The 21104-nt window shown below is 35.9% G+C and overlaps 1 protein-coding gene across 2 annotated transcripts in view; it reads right to left on the bottom strand.

Moving 5' to 3' along the window:
- Positions 1–711: 711 nt before the first annotated feature.
- mdga2a (MAM domain containing glycosylphosphatidylinositol anchor 2a) overlaps positions 712–21104 on the bottom strand; it is a 129693-nt gene continuing 109300 nt past the window's right edge. The window contains exons 11-18 of one of the 2 annotated variants that reach the window (XM_079633633.1): positions 14438–14615; positions 13212–13229; positions 8853–8873; positions 7440–7595; positions 4785–4949; positions 2464–2594; positions 2217–2319; positions 712–1282 (exon numbers count right to left, since the gene is read on the bottom strand). In XM_079633633.1, the coding sequence (XP_079489759.1) occupies positions 1194–1282; positions 2217–2319; positions 2464–2594; positions 4785–4949; positions 7440–7595; positions 8853–8873; positions 13212–13229; positions 14438–14615 (861 nt within the window). In that variant the 3' untranslated portion in view covers positions 712–1193. The remainder of the gene's footprint in view (positions 1283–2216; positions 2320–2463; positions 2595–4784; positions 4950–7439; positions 7596–8852; positions 8874–13211; positions 13230–14437; positions 14616–21104) is intronic. The other variant, XM_079633634.1, reaches the window with a different exon arrangement.

The raw sequence follows: 21104 nt of genomic DNA, 5'->3' as shown, positions 1-21104 counted from the left end.
GTCTCTCATCGTGGCTCTCTGATTTTCACCTTTCATCTCACGTGTGTATGTGCGCTATAAACCGTGCCAAAAGGAAATGCTATAGATGATACAGTAGCGCAGTAGAATGATTTTACAGAGGCTCTGAAGGCACTTGATTTCATAACAGACAGCAACTCCATGTCCCTTATAGCGAACAGGTGACGGCTATCTTTACGCACCTAGAGAAAACAACTGCAAGCGAGATATACATCCACACTAGCAGCAGGTACATCGTGATGTTCAACAGTTCTCTACTGCTGTCGTTTGGCAGAGTTGCACTGAAATGAAAGGTCAACTCAATGATTCTCAGTGAGAGACGGTGTTTGTTGCGTGATTCGCTGTTAATATCGACTCGGATGAGTTTTCTGACATACCTAATATAACGAAACAGAGTAAGAATGAAACATATACAGCCCGGAATGGGCGTATCAGGACGCCGTCTGTTAAACTTGCTCTGTTAAAGCACAAAGGACAAGTACATGAACGCCCCATCTGTCCGAAAACATACTTTACATGGAGATTGTACTCCACCTTTTAAAACAACACACATTTGTGGAGCCCTGATGTTCACATCAAACCCATAACATCAGAGCACAGGGAGATACAAAAAGCGCGACTGTATTTGACATACCTCTATTTTCAGACATAAGAAACGAAAACATTTTAATTTTTTTTCTTTTTTTTCTTCTTCAAACAATCATTCATTCGTGTTACCAACTCTGGTATCCTTGTTTTTTTTCCTTCTCGGAAGCGGTTCAGTATTACGTATTGTGACATAATGAGGTCTTTGATGACAGAATCAGACGTTCAACAAAGCAAAAAGCATGTAGTGATAGAAATACATGTTACGTCTTTGTGCTTTGAAAGATTCCCCTATTAAGTCTCTCAAGCCGTCCTGCTGTAACCATCCACCTGTTCTTTTCTTTCTAACACTGACAACGGTAATGGGCTTTTTTCCTCAAGATCTTGAGTGGACTCCAGCATAATACTCATGCCAATGTGTTAGCGAGCTTCAGATTCCCTCCCCGGCTTCCTCTTCATTCGCACTGATCTAAAAACCTACGTTCCTTTTGTGTAGACGGGATGAATCTTTGGTTGTTGTCTTCAGGCAGTCCGAGTCAGCCGAAATCTCTATGAATGCCAAAGCTGGGTTCCACCTCCGTGTGATGAGGTCACCTCCGGAGGCCAACCAAGACCAAAAGTAAAGTGAGACAGAGCTGCCATATATGCACTGCAGCGGAAGAAGCCAGGGATCTTATATCTGTGGGAATAAAGACAAGAACAGACGGATGTGATGTTATGGATGAGAACAAATATTCATTTCTCAGTGTTGTGTAAATAATTCAGAGATTAACAATTCTTCCGTCCTTTAGAAGTTTAATGAGGTTTGTCTGCGCTCTGTATCTATAGAAAATCTTTCTTTCAACGTGCTATGCTTTAATGCGAAAGAGAATGGAAAACAATTATTGTAAATGTTTGCTGAGAGTCATGAAAGAGTCCTTCCAGCTGCTGGATTATCCTGTCATAGGCAAGAAAAATAAAAGATAATACAGTCTGTGTCTTGTTAGCCTTGATCCAACAGAAAAGTTTCTTCAACAATTGTTTGTTCTTGTGACTTATTTATTTATACTAAAGAAGGTATTCAACAACTGTTTAATCAAACTGATCAAAAGTGACAGTAAATTTATAATGTTAAAAATATTCAATTTCAAATAAATGTTGGTCTTTTTAACTTTCTTTAAACTTTTCTTAAAAAAACAAAACAAAACAAAAACCTGAAAGAATTTCTGAAGGATCATGTGACACTGAAGACTGGAGTAATAGCTGCTGAAAAATCAGGAATAAATTACTTTTTAAGACTTTAAATTGTAATAATATTTCACAATATCACTGTTTTGATCAAATAAATGTAGCCTTGGTGAGCATAAGAGAGTTCTTTCCAAAAAAACATCTCCCCCCAAAAATATCCAAACTTTTGGATAAAATCCAAATTTGTAATTGTTAGTATACCAATATATAAACTAAAAATATAGCAATTAAATATGAATGAATTACATGTATTATTTCAATCAATTTGGGCTTCATTACAATAGCATGTCATTAATTACAATTATTATTTTTCTTATTTCTTTTTTTTATTTCATTGCAATAAACTCAAAAGCCATTTCTTAAAAACTCTTTTCCAATATACTTACTACTACTGGGTGGGGGGTCTCGACACTCTCCTTCCTCTATGACCACATCGTCTACAGCAATATCCCCCTCAATGCCAGAGCCACGTATACCCTCCAAAACAATCTAAATGAGAGGGCAGAATTTTTTTTTTTTTATTAGAAAAATATTATGCATGTAGTTTTTTGTCATATACTATTACATTATTTTATGATTATATTTCTTATATAATTTTTTTTGCGTGTTATTATGCAAGCAAAAAGAAGGCACCTGGAAAGAGGATGTTGGATTGATGTTAACTCTGGCTTGCCTCCAACGGTCTCCTTGGTTCCCACTCAGGGTCCACACAGATGTATCCTGACCCGTCTGGCTCTTCTGCCTCAAATACACGTTTAACGTTCCTTGAAAAAAAGGCATATGCACTTAGTGTCAGTAGAAGTCATTAGAGGAAAAATGCCAGTTAACTACATAATGCCCTTGGAACCTTCCTTATGTATTACATAGCAACTGCAAGGTTCAGTGACCTTGAAGAGACATCGACTCATCTCCACCTCCAGAAGAAATCAATCAGAAATCGGTTCAGAACACAATCACTGCTGTTGTATGTATATACTGCATATATATACTGCATATATATATATGTATATATAATTGCTACTACTCTAATTCTACACTAATGAAAGGAAACGCTGGAAGAAAATCTGTATTACTCTCTCAGATGTCTGGGATTTGGCCAAATGGTGTGTTTCATTTCCTTGCAAATGAGGAGACAATACGATTAGTGCCACAGAGATGTGATGCTATCAATGCTAAGATACACTTTCTGGAGAAAAACGGCGTAAAAAATGTGTGGAACATTAAAACAACATGCAAAAAAACCTGTTGCTATTTCATTCTTCTTTAACAATGTAGTTTTTTTCCATTATTACAACATTTTTTGAAAACGAGATGAGGACTCTAGTCATATTAGTTCTCTAATAATATTTATTTTACGTGGAGCGGTCAGTTGCTGGCATTTTGAGATCACGTAACAAGCCGAATATTACTATAATGTATCTTTTACAATAGCATGTTTAACTGAAAACATTTAGATTTGCATTACAGTCCATCCAAACCACTAGGTGTCAGTATAAGTCAAAGACAACTGGAATATAGGTTAGTGCAACATACACAAAAAGGGATTTTACTTGCACTGCAAGAACCACTTGGGTAGGTTTTTATATCAAAACAGCCATCTAACCATGTTGTCTCGGTTGTTTGCTGTGCAGCCAGACAGAAGATCTTGTTGGTCACATGGATTTTTAACCCCAGACGCCCGATGAGACCACGTGTCAAAAGCCAGGAAGAGAACACCCTGGTGAGTTGGAATTAGCTTCACACTTACTATTCTAAAAGCACACAGCTTTGTGAAGCAGAAAATTGCAGTTACAAGCTTGTCTGTGAGGCCGTGGAGGTCATTGCTACCCCAGAAGTGCGACAGCATGTCCAGCTCAACTGCAGCAGCATAAAGTGAGCATGAAAAAAGAAACTATAGAAATGTATGTGTACCACAGAGCACAAATTGAGTTATTGGTCTAAGTCATTTACAGCACTTACAGTCCACTAGAAACCTTTAATAGCTAGTTTTTCCATCCCAGAAAAGGCCAAGGGTACACTGCAAATTTCTGACTAGCATCTTAACTTACAGTATATGGAAGCCCATTTCTGTCTGAGAGTAAAATATAAAAAATAAATCCGTTATTTATGAGACAAAGTGTAAAATGACAAACGAGTTACGTGATGTATAAAATTCACAATAGGATATGAGAAATAAATGGGCAATTTTGACATTTAAAGTCTATGAGATTTAAAGAATTATGACAAATATATCTTTATATTTCCACCTAAAGTAAAATAGTAATAACAATTTATATGTAAGCCTGTTTCCACGTAAAGTAAAGTAGCATCTAAAATACATAAATCAGAAAATCCTTACATAAGTTTAAAATAAGAAATAGTAACATTTTGCATGTCACACTGCAATTTATATCATCACAATTATAAGAAACTGAAACTGTGACAACGCTATTATGATAAATTAAGTTGTAGATAGACAGTCGCACTTGTGACATATAAAAATCACATTTCTGAGAAATAAAATCAACCCCAATTCCATAAATGTAATATTCAATAAAGCTGTATATTCATTCGTACATTAAAAGGTTCATACATAAAACATTTTAGAACCTGTCCATATTTTGACATTTTATACATACTGTATCTAACTGGAAAGTGGTAGACATTTCATTTTTTGTTTTCATCTTGAGACACTGAAAGTAAGAACGTTCCAGCCCATATCTGCCGGTCACTGACTGACCAAGGCTGCATTTCCAAAAAAGCATTGTAAGCCTAAGAAGATCGTAAGAAGTAAGAAGAAACGCATGCTCATCAAGCACTCATTTGAACAGTAGATTTGTGATGTCACACTGTAGTTGTAGAGGTTACAGCTCATCAACACTAATTAGAAGAAACAATTAAAATAAGTAATCTGCATACAAATCCCCTTTAGTTGATCACATCAGGAGGCCTTGCAATGTACTGTGCTAACCCACCTATATGCTTTCCATTCATGTGGTAGTAGAAGCTGAAGCAGTACGTTGGGATGGGGGCCACATTCCCGTAGGGATTTTTAGGGGCAACATTGAAGGATGGGGTCAACAGTCGGGCCTTGTCTCCCTCCAGACGTGGTCGTGAGGTCTCAATGTACATGTAGAAACCTGTGCAAAGTCCACAAGTACATCAAAATTAACCGATCATAGTAGCTCCCACACTACTGTTCAAAAGTTTGGGGTTGGTAAGATTTTTTTATTTTATTTTTTATTAGTCTCTTATGTATATCAAGGCTACTCAAAAATACAGTAAAAACAGGGATGTTGTGAAATAGTATTACAATTTAAAAGAACTGTTTTCTATTTTAATGTATTATACAATGTAATTTATTCTGTGATGGCAAAGGTGAATTTTCAGCAGCCGTTAACATAGTGTTCAGTGTCACATGATCCTTCAGTCTAATATGATGATTTGGTGCACGAGATCATTTTCATCACTATAAATGTTGATAACAGCTGTTTTGTTACATTTGTTCTGGAAGCCGTGATAAATTTTTTTCAGGGTTCTTTGAAGAATAGAAAGTTCAAAAGAACAGCATTTGTTTGAAATAGAAAAAAACATACTGATCCCAAACATTTAAATGTATACATACACGTCAAATCAAGATAATGAATTAAATTTGGCACAATAAGTAAAATAGTTTAGCATCAAAATCACACAACAGTTCAAATCTGATATTGCACAAGCAAAATTATCAGGATATAATTTCTCCAAGCGTCGATACACCTCCATTGAACTTAGCGCTGCTTCAGAATAATCAATAGGACCTCAGTGACTCCACGGAGCAGGACAAATGATTTTTCAATTCACATTCTCAATTCTCATAGCCTTTTAAAAGACAGATTTCTTTCCTTTCACATCAGGTCAGAGTGACTTAAAAAGTCGTTTTTCTCCCACTCAAGTCAAGCCCTTAAACATCCATTAATTTAAATATTAACAGAGTTCAAGAATGAGTCCTTGAACCCAGAACCAACTTAGCAGTTTAGCACTTCCGGTTCCATCGTCCTCAAGTCAATAGGTTTTCTGAAAGGGTTTTTGGTTAAATGCCTGAAATAAGGTCTGTGGTTAACAAAATTTTTCCTCTTCTTTATTAAATAAAGTACATCAGTAAAAAAAAAGAAAGAAGTTTTTATGTGTCTTGGAAAAGTGGCTAAATGGGACCAGATGTTGTCGGGGACATTAAACATAATCACATTAAACAAGTAAACTTATCTACTCACTAGTTCTCTTTTACAGTCCTGTTGTGCTTATACTTGTGCTTCTGCAAACTATTAACTCAAAATGTCTAACTTGCACATTTTTTAGAGATTGAAAGATTTGTTGGAAGATTAAAGGGATAGTTCACCCAAAAATGAAAATTCTGTCATCATTTAATCACCCTCATGTCATTCTAAACCGCAGGTAAGACTTTCATTCATCTTCGGAACGCAAATGAAGATATTTTTAATAAAATCTGAGCCAGTTCTGTACTCTCCATTGACAGCTACACAACTACCACTTCAAAAGCTTCATAAAGAGATCGTAAAACTAATGTTACAGTAAAAGTAACCTAATTCCGCGGGAAAACCGAGGATTTGGCAACACTGAGGCTGATGCTATTGCTAACTTCTCGGTTATCCTACAAAAATTACGTCATCCCTGGAACACTTAAAAACCCACACTGTAAAAAGTGCTTTTCTTACTAAGTATTTTTGTCTTGTTTCCAGTCCAAATATCAAACATTTCTTAAATCAAGATCCATTTACTAAAGTGGTAAAATGAAATAAGATATTAAGTATTGTTTTCTGGGGAAATAAATAAAAAATAAAGTGAGTTTTTGATTAAAACAAGCAAAATTATCTGCCAATGGGGTAAGAAAAATAATCTTGTTTCTGTTTGAATTAACATTATTTTTCTTACCCCACTGGGAGATAATTTAGCTTTTTTTAAGCATCAACTCAGTTAATTTTTATTAATTCCACCGGAAAACAGGACATAATATCTTATGGCATTTTACTCAAATGCATCTTGATTTAAGACTGGAAGCAAGACAAAAATACTGAGTAAGAAAAGCATTTTTTGCAGTGCACTTCAGAATATTGATTAAATAAGCACCCTACCGTTCTTTCTGAACTTATGACTTGCGTTCTTCAGATTCCACTACTTTACCAAAGTACTAGACAAGCTGATTGCATTAGTGATGTGTTGACCTATGGAAATTATCCAGTTGCACACCGGATCTGTCATGATCCGATGTCAAGTTTAATGACTGACACCATTTTTCTAAAAGTGCAGCTAATGGAACCCACTGAGCATCTTCCTCTAAACATCGCCCAACCAAAAGACGGCCTGTGCACTCCTTTAGCAACATGAGAAATTGAAAGTGCCTTTGGACGCTAATGCTATTAGCCTCTCTCTAAAAGTCACGAGCTTCATTTTGCTGACGATATAACCTTTTACTCAACATCCACTATGCCACTGATGAACAACAATTCATTAACTTATTTGTGAAAATATGAATCTTGAATTGTTTGACTTTGGTGTAGCCATAAATCCACATCCATCTATATTTAACTTACAGATTTGATTTAATACTAAGTGGCACATGTGCAGTATACCTTGTTTAGAGCCACTGCGGTCACTGCTGGGTCCAGTGTTGGGTGTATATTTAGTGTCCCTGGTGGCAGCGCTATGTCTTGTCCAATCAAACTCTTCGGTTTTATCCTGGGTGAACATACAGATGGTGTCCTCTTCGAAGCCGCACTGAAACTTACCTATGGTTGGTTCAGCAGAAAAAAAAAAACAGTAAGAGTGTGCAGAAAGAGCATCTAAAAAGCTATATCAGACAATTCAGTCATTTTAGAGTGATCACATATTTTTACAAAATACATTTTTGGATGATTATTAGACAGTTGAAATGTACAATATAAATGTATAGAGAACCTCTAAAACAAGCTATTTTATAAGATTGTTAGAAACACATTTGTACACATTTTCTTAAGACTGCTTTCATCATCATTAACATCAAAGTTAAACATTTATGAACTAGTCAAAAACGGTTGATGTCACATTTAAATGTTTCACCAATTTACTGTCACAATATTTATGACCATTAGAAATTACACAGATAAAATTAAACCTTTAAATGACAAATTTGATAAATGCATTAACTGTGTTACATTTTTTTATGGCATTTAAACATGTTATAATAACAATAAATCCATGAATTTAATATACAATAAACCTTATAGGAATTGAAAACATTTGTATATGCTTTCAAATTTGCATAATTTGCACAATACATACATACACTACCGTTCAAAAGTTTGAGGTCAGTAAGATTTGTTTTGAAAGAAATTAATACTTTTATTCATCAAGGACGCATTAAATTGATCAAAAGTGAGAGTAAAGTTATTTATAATGTTGCAAAAGATTTCTATTTAAAATAAATTCTGTTCTTTTGAAATTTCTATTCATCAAAAAATCACAAAAATATTAAGCAGCTGTTTTCAACATTGATAATAATAATAATAATAAAAAATCTCAGGCACCATATCATCATGTAACAATGATTTCTGAATAATGTCTGCTAAAAATGACCAGATAAAATAAATGCAGCCTTGGTGAGCAAGAGATTTTTTCAAAAACATAAATAAAATTACTGACCTCAAACTTTAACAGTAGTGTATATGATAAGCAGATGTATGGCTGAACATAATTATGAAAACACTATTAGATTATATTCTTAAATATAATTATTGAAATAGAAAAGTTATTTTCAAAACTTTTTAAAGATCTTACCAACCCTAAACTTTTGCACGTTAGTGTACATAAAATAGGTAATCAGCAGCTGTCCATATGTTAATATTTTGATACATAATCTATCCAAACACATAAATGTCAATACCTACACTAATGAGATCATGTTGATCATTTACTCATCCTAAACTTCAAAAGGCAAAAGCTATACATATTTTTAAATTGCTCTTATTCCCCCTTTTTTACTACGGTAATAAAAAAAAAAAACTTACTCCAATGAGGATTCACCGGTGCTGTAAAAAAAATTGAAAAAAGAAGAGGTTACACATGTGAAACCCTAGGCTTATAGTAGATAGTTTATTAATAAACCATTATAAACAACAGCAGGGGATTCAGAGAGGGGAGAATGCAGTTTGCCCTTGGAGAAAAGTGTTTAGAAAGTGCTTTGGGCATCATTACCATGTATCACACAGTTAGAGAGGGGAAATGAAATAGCGTTTCAGTGCAGGAGGGGGTGTTTGTGTGGGGAGAGGTCGCTATGGGGCTGTGCAATGCTCAGGTGAACCATAAAGACCTGTATCTCTCTTCATTCCATTCACAAGCAGCCTATCTGAGTGTGGCAGAAAGCCGTGTGCTTCCAGGCAGCCGCATTGAGGGCTAAGGTGCATTGTGGAAGAAAGGTTTCAGAGGGCATGTGTGGAAAAGATAGTGAGACTGAAACGATCCCCTTTTCAACCAACTAAGTTCAGTGCCTTAATAGAATACAGAAAAACCATGCGCAATCCTGTTTAAGTCAGAAAACGTGTTTGGATCCTCCACACTAAGCTTTGAATATCTATGTTGGGAAAACAAAAATCAAAGGTCATCCTTTCACAAAATGTTTGAAAAGATAATATTGTCGAGGGCTCTAACTTTAGCAGAGGAATTTAAAGAAATACGGCAATATAAGTGTCTCAAATTGACATTCCAGCAGTAAAATGAGTACAGTGTGTCAGTCGCCTTCTGGGACGGAAAAGTGGCATCGGTTCTGGCATTTGATCAGGCTCCTATAATGAGAGAGATTAGCACAACAGCGTTCAAACACAGCAGATGTTCACAAGGGGTTGTCAGTGTAAATGTCTGCTTTGTGAACTGCAGGGGGAACAGCTCCACACGAAATTGATGATACAAATGAAAAAGTAAAAAAGTTGACAGGAGGGGGAAAGAAGGGGAATCAATTATCAAACGTCTGTTTACATACACAGGATTTACAAATGAATGAATGAGTGAATGATGGGAAGTGTCATGGGATTTGCAACCTCAAGGGGGAAAAAAGAGGATTTTGTCAAGGAAGACAAAATGCCTGTGAGTCATTCCTTGAAACAGATGCCTTTTCTTTTTTGGTGGTTATTTTTCAAGTCAATTTATGTTAAGGTTTGGTGCATTCTATCAGATATAGAATGTCTTCAAGTGTTAACAAACTGCTTTTGGCATCTTATAAGTTTATACAAATTCATATGTTTGGACATTAAGAGAAAAAGGGAGGAAACGGGGTGGAAAATTTCAAACCAAATTGCTGGTGCTCTCCATGTTATCAAGGTTATTTCCTCGGGTCATTAACTCTTACCAGTCAATAATATAATTATTATTACAAAAAAATGTATGGGAACGCCAATAAATGCTTTATCATGTAAAGTATCTGGAGTTCTTTTTTTTTATATTAAAATGACTGTCTGTACAGCAATACTCTTTTAACATACATGATTTTTTTTTTTACTAGAATAAAATAATTAATACAATTACAGATAATACAATACTTTATCAATGGAATTGAAAAGGATTCATATAAATACAGTAAATCAGAACTGATTTTGAATTAATATATTTAAACCTACAAAACAATAAACAATTTGTCATATGTCTGTCACATGTGAACTGATCAAATTCCATGTTAACTATTCAAGACTAGCTGTACTTTTTTTTCCTATTTGCAAAATCGCAATTTGGAAACTAATTAATCCATGAAGGTTACAGTTCCCTTCCTATAAAACTACCCAGCTGTTTCTAAATGGGGTAAGGAGGGGAGAGGCCTGCTTTAGTTAAACTAAACAGATGTTGCATATTTGGAAACACGTGCCGCATTAACACACTCTCTAAATTGATGGGCTTCGTGTTCTTTCCCTTTCCCTGTCTCTCTTCCTCCATCCCTGTAAAAGTACAATTAGAGCTATTGGAGCAGGAGGCGAAAGCAAAACGTCAACATCATTAAACACACAAGCAATTAGACCCAGTATATCTCCCACTCGTAGAGGATCCACAGCCGCCCTACTCAAAGGCAAGCTTTAAGGTGAAATCCTACCATGTTCAGGCCTTTCATTTGAACAAAGCCAGATAACAACAAAAATGTGCAGAGCGGAGTAATAAATTGCAGTAATAAATTTCAGGCTAGATACAAGCCATGTTGTCTTATCATTCACAAAACCCGAAGGCATTTCAGGAACAATATGTTATCACTGAGTCCAAGTAATGCATCCCACACATAATCAAAGGCCTATAAAAATTAATGAGTAGAATCATACATGCATCCTCATCAGCATATTTCATATTCATCCATTTTGCTACAATGCTTGCATTGACTTACATTAGCATTTAAATTATCTGTAGTCGATCATTATTATTAATATTATCAGCAGTAAACAACTAAACAAAGAAATAATGCCATTTATGACAACCTAACACCATAGTAAAGTCGTAGTGAGGTGTACTAACTGTTTGACAATACAATTATAATAGCTTGTTAGCACTGTCCTCTCAGCCTGTTTGTGTTTTCTGAAAGGCTCATAAATAGCTGCCAATTGGTGGCTTTCCAAAGCAATCTACAGGCAGCAGCAAGTTCATGTGTTGAATAACTGCTTTATAGAATGACACCAAATGACACAGTCCATCAATTCTTCTTGGTAGCTTGTTAATTTGTCTGGCACTGTCCATGCACGAATGTGAACAGCAGCCATTCAAAGTCTCAACAAACACTGTGAGACCTTTGCCACAAGTTGCAATGGCTTGCCGTTCCAATACTTTCCAATAAAAACCACCAAGTATGGGAGAAGAAAAATCACTGAAATGGCGGATTCTGCCTCATTCTCATAAATTCTCAACATTCAGTGAAAAAGTAAAAAATAAACACATATACACTGTGTTATTTTTTATCGAAAAAAATCTGTCATAATTTACTCACCCTCATGTCATCCCAAGCCTGTATGACTTTCTTTCTTAATATATTTTGGACTTATTCAACTGTTTTTTTTTTTTTTTCATGCAATGAAAGTCAACAACATTGAATTCCAATGATGTTCTTTGTATTGACAAAAACACTGAGACATTCTTCAACAGAACATAATTTAGATAATTTTGTGTGAATTACCTCTTTACAATTAAATCTTCATTGCACATACACTGAAATAATGTATATCTTGAATGCAGTTGAAGTCTATGAAATACTGTATATCTTGAAGTCGCTGTTGATTTAAGCATCTGTCATGTAAACATAAATATGTTTTGTGCTTAGAAACCTTAAAAATCGTTATACAGGTTAGGAACGACTTCAGGGTGAGTAAATGATGACAGAATTAAGATTTTCGGTGAACTATCCCCTTTAACATAAAAAAATTAACTGGAGAACCGAAAGAAAATGTATACCTTGAATGCAATGTCACTTTCGATTTAAGCATCTGCCAGATGCATACATGTAAAAAGGTGCAGTTTTAGCAAACCAATAGAAGGTACTATCCTCACAGAGAGCGTATTCAACCGTTTACATGGCTTAAATTCCAGTGTATTGTGAAAGCTGGGATATGGATTTTGACTGGTGTGATTGTGTTATCACCTTCTCCAGGCTATTTGAGCCAATTAAAATGCATAATGTCACAGTGGCAAAAGCTGGACTCTTTGATGGAAGTGCTCCTGGTGTGAAAGTCATCCCATCAATAAAGATGGTCTTTTCCTATGAGCCCTGTGGCAAAATGACTTCAGGGGGAATGGAATAGCAGTGAGGGAGATGTTATGGAATGAGACATTTTCAATTTTTTAGCACTGGTATTTCCATTACCTGATACAAAGACCGTGTTGAGCCATAGGGCTTCATATCATATGGGTAAGCTGCTGAATAAACTATGAGCAGAATAAATGAAATAATGACCGAATGGAAGATTAAATGATTTTTGGGGGGAATTTTTTCCATCTGCTTTTGTAATGGCACCTGGTCCGTATCGATCTACGGGGGTCTTTTCTAGCTAATCCCTATTTTTAGAAGACGTACAGAGAGTGAGGGGGAATTAACTCAATAGCACAGTGCTGTTTAAAATAGTTTTGAATGGAGTCAAGCATGTCACACCTCAGGACACGTTGACTTTTCACAGTATTTCATGTCCATTAACCATAAGCAAAGGCTTAAAATGATGACAGAGCCTTTAAGGAGTGTCTAATATCACACAACCTCGATAACAGAACACTGTGCACAGTTAATGAATGTGCTCGTGTGCATCCAGCCATTGGTGAGGTCATGAAGCTGCCACATTACGATTAGTTTTCCAGTAAAGAAGGGAAGGGGTTCAGGCACCACAGACGTAGGGTTTAGGTGACTTGACATACGTTACCTGTGTCTCGACTGGCCTCTTTAAGAAGCACAAAGCAAAACCATAAGATCAATCTATAGCTCTGGTTCATTTTGGAAAATAGTAGATAACAAGAAACAGTTGCAATAAAATGCATGTCAACAGATGAGAAATATGAATGCATTTTTCATGTACACAGCCAGCAGAGGTCTCTATTACATAAAAAAATAAATAATTAAAATGTCCTGTGCTGGTTATTTGTGGGATTAGCAGATTTCTACACAAGTATTAAAAACAGTTGAATCAACAATACTAAAGACGTAGCATTTGCACAATATTTGGAGCTGTCAAATCATATTAATCAAATCAACTTAAATAAAGGAAAAATTTAAATGTTTTTAATAAGTGACCTTGACTTTAAGACAGCCAGTTTGCCGACATGTTTCCTGGTTTATTATCTATGTTGCAAGAGCAGTTATATATTAGCAAAAGTCTGAGATCACAGGTCAAAATTTAGCATTTTTCTAACTGAATAATAATAATTATGCATGGTAAAACTAAACTGAATGCATAATAATTTGAGAGAAACGAGTAATTCATTTCAAGCTGACTTTGAATATGCAGATTTTCAATATGGTCTCTGTGGACTTTTTACTACTGATGAACCGATATTTAACATTTCATTTCATGGCTGATACTGTAACAGATACAAGGTTTATATTAAAATTATATAACATTTTGTCAAGTTAAAAATGCTAAAAACTAACATTAGCTGTACATTTTAAAACAGCTATATAACACACTACATGAAAGGAAAATATCTGAAATATCAAATATCTGATATTTAGTAATATAGTAGTAATATATAATAGTAATATCTGAAAAATCTAAATAGGGGGACTTAAAATATTACAAATTAATTAAGGCATCACAACATAAAGCACAGTATGAAAATAGGTTATCCATTTTGAGATTTGCTAAAGACTGCCTTTAACAGTGTTATTCAATTGTTAGAGTTTTTTAAAGATTAACGTTAAGTTAGGGTTAGATGATGGTAAAGAAAATCTCTAATATTGACTGATAAACAATACGCTACATCGTGCATCCCTATTTTTGACGTCACTGTATTTGGAGACTGTACTATACTTTCTCTAAACATACAGTATTTTAGAGAGCTAAGCTCACCATCATGCTATGGTGCTTTCGTTTATTAAAATACTGAGAACATTAAAAACAAACATGACCATAATCAAACAAGATTTCCTTACCACTGTAGTGAATGATCCTTTCTGTTGAATCTCCCTCTCCAAACCGTGTTATCGGTGTGAGGCGGACCTGATAGGCCTCAGGTTTAATGAGTTCGGTTAGGTTGTAGGTGAGTAGTTCTCCTTTCTGGATATTGTCTTCTGTTGGGATTTCCTGCTCCCACCATCTCTGATGCCCCGTCTGAGGTAAAGAGCATAATTACAGGTTCGTTATTCCAACACCTAATGATTAAGCATCAAGCCAGCACACGCATAAGTAATGATCCTCCAAAAGGTCCTTTTAATAACACAGAGTCTCCAGGGAACAAAAACCATACATCTTGATATGATGTCTCTGCACTATTAATTAAAAACATAATTTCAACATACTAATATTATAATATAACACACTGTGCATAATATTGAAAAGGGCTGATCACCTCTCTTTCTGTGTCCATTTTAATGTCCCACAGAGCTATTATGATATAAAGTCTCTTTCTCTTAAAGTATTTTTTTCTCTCTCTATTTTTTAAAGGGGTGGTTGAGTATGATTTCACTTTTTCTAACTTTAGTTAGTGTGTAATGTTGCTGTTTGAGCATAAACAAAATCTGCAAAGTTACAATGCTCAAAGTTCAAAGCAAAGGGAGATATTTGATTTTAAAAGGGGGGTAACATGCCATTTTCACAAAATGTAAAATAAATCTATGATGTCCCCAGAGTGTGTGTGTGAAGTTTTAGCACAAAATACCCCACAGATATTTTTATAAAGCATGTTTAAGTTGTCACTTTTTGAGGGTTTGCAAAAACGCACCGTTTTGTGCCTGGCCCTTTAAATGCAAATGAGCTGCTGCAGAGGGCGGGGTTTCAAGAGCTTGTGTGTGTTAGCAGCTGCGATTACCTCACGCAGGCACACTAAAATGACAGAAACAGTTCTGCCTTTAATGTTAAAACAGAGTCAGACAAAGATGGAGAGACTCAAGAAGAAGTGACAACATGTAGAATGGAACAGGACGTCTCTGAAAGGTTAGTTGATGAATTTATGTTGCTGATGTGGAGTTAACTATCTTCATTTAGGATATTCTGTCATGATTAGGGCTGGGCGATAAAACGATAACGATAATTATCGCGATATAATTTTTCTCGATAAAACGATATCAAGAGTTCGATAAATGTTCGATAATGTTTTTTGCGCCAAAAGCGGAACGAATCTCATTTGAACCGCGCGCGCCACACGGACCGTTTATCCTCTCGGCTCAAAGTCCAAACGGCAGCGCAAGCGCGAGCTCACTAGAGCAGACGCGTTTACTCTGATCGGTCTTGGTCACTAGATCCAGTGAGAAGCGCTTGTATTCAGCGAGGAACACAAATGTCTCAGTGATTTAAACCAGTTTAAAGGCAGATGAGACCGCGCTGACGAACAGGAGAAGCACTGTGCGCAACGATACAGTCAGAAGCATTTCCGTCAACACATTCCCATCATTTACCACGGATTTAACGTTACTGTAACGCTAGCCTAGTAATATTAACTGCATCATGAAATGTGGGATATATATATATATATATTGAATTGTATAATATTATTAATGTATTAAAGGACTAATGGAATAATTACAGTTCTTAATAATGTATTTAGGCTACTGGTTTTCATAAATACCATAGAAACCATAAAGTTACATTTTATCTGTGGTTATCATGATCTAAATGCATGATGCTGGATGACCAATGGTTAATTTGAATAAAACTAAAGAATATTACATTTTACCAAATAAAAATAATGTTGTTACTTTTTTTTTAACAGATGTTACAGTTTTTGTTAATGAACATAAATTGTATAAAGTAAATCTGCATCCTAACTTAAGCTAATACTACTGAAATAAAGATATTTATTTTGTTAAGGAAAAATGTCAAATGTTTGAATGTTCTACCACGGATTTGTGAATGTTCACCTGTTTGGCAAGTGTTTGTCATGATATGTTCTGACAATAAAGAGTAGTTTAAAAACACAACGCTCATGGTTTCTACAGCTTTCACTTAGGAGTACAAATCTGTCTTTAAACTTGAAATAAATAAATATTTGACATTTATCGATAATTATCGATATCGACTGATATAAAAGAAAATATCGTGATATTTTTTTTTGGCCATATCGCCCAGCCCTAGTCATGATAATCTATAAATTGCTCGTATAGGAACTGGATTCACACAGATTGACTTTCTATTGCATGTGAAAAGATGGGTGCTAAAGTTTGAGCTGACTCACAAATATACTCTTATACAACAACTTTTCCTCTTCTCAACGTGGACTGCGTGTTCCTGGGGGCGGGGTTTGTGTACATTTTAGGGTTGGTGATGTCACTAACCCGGGAGGAATGTCGTGTAGTTCCTACAAGCCGTTTGTTGTAGTCCTTTTCTTTAAAAGCAAATATCTTCCTTTGCTTTGAACTTTGAGCGTTGTAACTTTGCAGATGTTGTTTATGTTCAACAATTCACATTAACTAAAGTTAGAAAAGTGAAATCATACTCAACCACCCCTTTAAATATATTGTTTTTTAAGGACTACAACAAATGGCTGGTATGGACTACACGACACAGCTCATTTGAATTTAAAGGGCACACACTAAAATGGCGCGTTTTTCTCAGCCCCAAAGAGTGACAATTTAAACATGCTGTAAAAAATGATCGGTTGGGTATTTTGAGCTAAAACTTCACATACACACTCTGGGGACATCAGAGACTTATTTTACAGCTTGTGAAAAGGGGCATAATAGGTCCCCTTTAAGAACTGAAGTTTTTTAAGTTTAGAATCTTATTTAAAACTTCAAATTTAACTTTTCTCATTACAATGGCACCAGCCAATGGCACTAATCAAAATGCACTGGCACTTCCCGAGACAGCCCCACTTGTCTGATGCAAATCAGTACAAATTCTCTAAACAAACACCTACACACAGCAGAGGTGGCATTTTCAAACAATGACGCTTTTCACTGAGGAACGAAAACGCATGAGGTGACTATCACAAAAAGTTCTTGAATGGGCAAAAAATAAACACTATTGAGTTTTCAGTGAGATATGTGAGCCGGCTAATTGATTTTGACAAGGCATTTTAGCTCCCTGACCCTCTCAATTAACTTTTTACTGCAAGCTGAATTAGTGCAATATTAGAAGTCAATTCATTCCTTCAGCTCGGGCTTGAAGGAAACCATAAATGGATTTCGGCTGATGCCCTTTTATCGTTGTTGTGGTGGTAGATGAGAGGACATATCTAATTAAAATCCAGCACCTATGAAACCTTCCTGGATCTCCCGAAGTGAACTGCCGGGCAGTAAACAAACCAACATTGTGTTCTAATCTCAAACAGAGAATCTGAAAGTTGTGAAAGTGTTTGAGAAAATCTGGGCTTTCATTTGCCTAGTCTCATGTGAACTCAGCAACTCAAAGACCTCATACATCTTTCATTATAAATATGCATTAAATAAGGATCAAAAGGATTATAAAAAGGTTGTTTTGGGGGTAAAGTACACAAATTGTGAGTGTCAATTAATGATTTTCTTTTTTTTGCCTTCTCCTTAAGGAATTGATTTGATTGTGAAAAGTGGACATTAAATACAAGAATGGAGCCAGTTTGTTGGAGTGATCTCAGAGGTAATATTATGATAATATTGTATATAAATTATTATTTTTTCATAATATGCATCAATAACTCATGCACAGCATATATTAAAAAAGTAAATAGGGTACATCATACTAGCTTAAATCCAGCACCAAAGGAAACTGCTAAGCATATTTACTAGCAAATTCATTACTACGGGTTAGTAATTATTTTCTGTTTGCATGGATTGTGGTGATATTTTGGCCATTGCGTGCAGAGTTGGTCAGATTAACTGTGAACATTTGCAGACTTTCACTTTTTCCAGGTGACAACTATTAGGCAAGCTGTAGATGCACAACGACGGGAGATGTGCGGTGGCCGTTGATCTTGGCCGCAAGAATACGGTCTCAGAGCTTTGCTGACTGACAGCCGTACACAGACTCCCTCGGCAGTCAGCCTCATCACCGCGGGTCTCGCTGGATTCAAATACAAGATGATTGGTTAAATCAGTGGGGCGAGAGAAAGGAGGGGAGGGTGGCAGCAATAGCCCTGAGAAGTTGCCAGTGTTCCCATCAGGGTCTCTCTCTCTCCTGGTAACGAGATTTCCATCGCCAAATCCAATTACTGTTTATTGCTTCTGTGAGATTTCTAATTCCATGCCTGCAGATCTTGTAGAGGGGAAAAGCATCGGTGAAGGCATATATAAGGAAAGATAGACCGTTCTTCCCCCAAAGCACCTTACTTCTGCAATGCATCATACAACAACAGCTTATTTCAAAGTCTCTCCTTTTTAAAAAGAGAGAAAAAATCAATACATTCATAAGTGATATCATCACAGACAGCTTTCAGCAGCATTTGATCTTATCTATGCAAAGCCGCTAAACCCAAAACCCAATTAAACCCCACTGAAGAGAACCATAGAAGATAGTTTTCATATCCTAAAAAAAAAAGACTCCTAACCTTCTTAAAAAAGAAAAGAAAAAAAAAGTCAAACATTTTTTTTTCACTAGCACAAAACACTTGACATGGAGCATCCTTCAACACCACATTTGGGTGGATTTCATTAAAGAAATGAAACGCATCTGCTTTGTCCATGTGGTTCGGTGTGCACAGCTCCTGGGACCTTCTGTTTCTTCCAACACAGCACTCAAATCTTAACACATCCTTGAGCAAGACACTCTAAACCTTGTTGTGGATGTGAGAGGCCAATATTGAAGCACACAGCCCTCACACTGAAGGAGAGTGTGAAGAGCATAGGGACAAAGAGCACACATGCTGACAAAACAACCTTGCAGAACCAACCAGCTCTGACGAAATACTTCAAATTTGGTGCCGCTGATACAATACCCAACTTAAGTCTGTGGAATGTGACAATAATCTATTGTGATTCAAGAAAGTGACCTTGGCTGACTGTACACATGAGAAAAATGATAGTTCTTGCCACAGATTGTCACTACTTGTGTCAATGTGCAAATAACTGATTTTTTTTTTTACATGACAAAATAAACAACAGAGAGCTCAGACAACTAATAAACTACCATTCAAAAGTTTGGGGGCAGTTTAAAAGAAAATAAATGTATAAGTTTCTTCTTGAAAAGTATTAGAAAATGTACAATATTTGTACTGTATTTTTGATCCATTAAATGCAACCTTAGTGTGCATGAAACTTTTTCCATAAACATAAAAAACATACAGAGCCCACATTTTTGAACTGTATACTGTATAACAAAGTCCCTTTTAAAGAAAGCCTGTTCACTCGTCGGCCATATTTGCAATGCCTCCGGGTAGCTATTTCGGACAACCAAGAACAAGTCCTATCTATTTGAATGGGGTAATCCTGAAATCTCAAAAACTGCTTGCCAAACTCACAATTAAATAACATATTTCAAATCAGCAAAACAATTTGACATGAACTGTCCCATAAATGTAGTTTTTTTATGGTCAAATAGCGTTAAAAAAGCGTATTTTTCAGGCTAGACCAGCCATCGCGCATGTGCAGTCCTAAGCGCGAGTCTCAGGTTTCTATGGGAACCGGAGCTTCTAACGGCAGCTGCAGTGATGCAATGTCTTTACCAATCAGCGATTGCCTGTTTTACTTAGAAGGCTGGACGCATTCCGCCATATTGCGCATTGCAGTTTTTCCCATTCATAAGTTATAGGAGTGAACCGTCTTTCTATATTTATAGTCTTTGGTATAAAAAACAGACACCATATTTCACATCTTCTGAAGCTATATTACAGCTTTATGTGATGAAAAGACCAACATTAAAATAAATTAATTGCTGATAATCTTTTCTTCTGCAGCACCTAACCAATCACATTATTGCATATGTTAAAATCTGGCACATTAAGACGTATCATGGCAGTTTTGACAATGATGTCTTGCAACCAGTTTTGACAAACCACATTTCACTGTGCATATATATAAATTACAATTTTTTTTTATTTAAGATCTGCCAGTGATCACCATTCTACACAGTCACTGAACAGAATGAACATTTGACTAAAAACCTTCTTTTAATGCCTACAGAAGAATGAAAATAACATAGGTTTGGTATGGCACGAAGGTGAGTAAATAATGACAGAATTTTTATTTTTAAACGCACACCTACAGAACTGGCGAAACGGCACAGCATTTTATACATCTCTTCAGGCTGGTAATCTGTTTTGTGAGGATACACATCGCGACAGGGTTCATCGCAACACTACTCTGAGACTCGTGGCAAAGCTGCCAACAGCAGAAGGAAAACGCGAACTTTCACAATCAGCAGAGGCTTGACGCCAAAGGCTTTCTCTGGGGTCACTCGTGAGACAAGCATTATTATATTTTTATAATGTAATTTTCATCTGCTTCTCATTATCATAGCTTAAGAATTCCAAATGCAGTTTCCCTCCTGGTCTCTCAGTGAACCATCTGTGCTCTAAACCGTATATATTTTCCCCTTTTCGGTAAATCTTGGGTTTGTTGCAGTTTGGCAATGAATTTTGATTACTAATCAAACCAAGCACAGTTACGACACTCGCATTTGAGCACACAGCACACTGAGGCATTTTTGGCTATTCTGCATTACATACAAACCTGACATTTCCCTTCCTCTGAA

This window comes from Phoxinus phoxinus, assembly GCF_949152265.1.
Source record: "Phoxinus phoxinus genome assembly, chromosome: 13".
Classification (NCBI taxonomy): Eukaryota; Metazoa; Chordata; class Actinopteri; order Cypriniformes; family Leuciscidae; genus Phoxinus; species Phoxinus phoxinus.
This window is presented reverse-complemented; position numbering and strand designations above follow the sequence as displayed.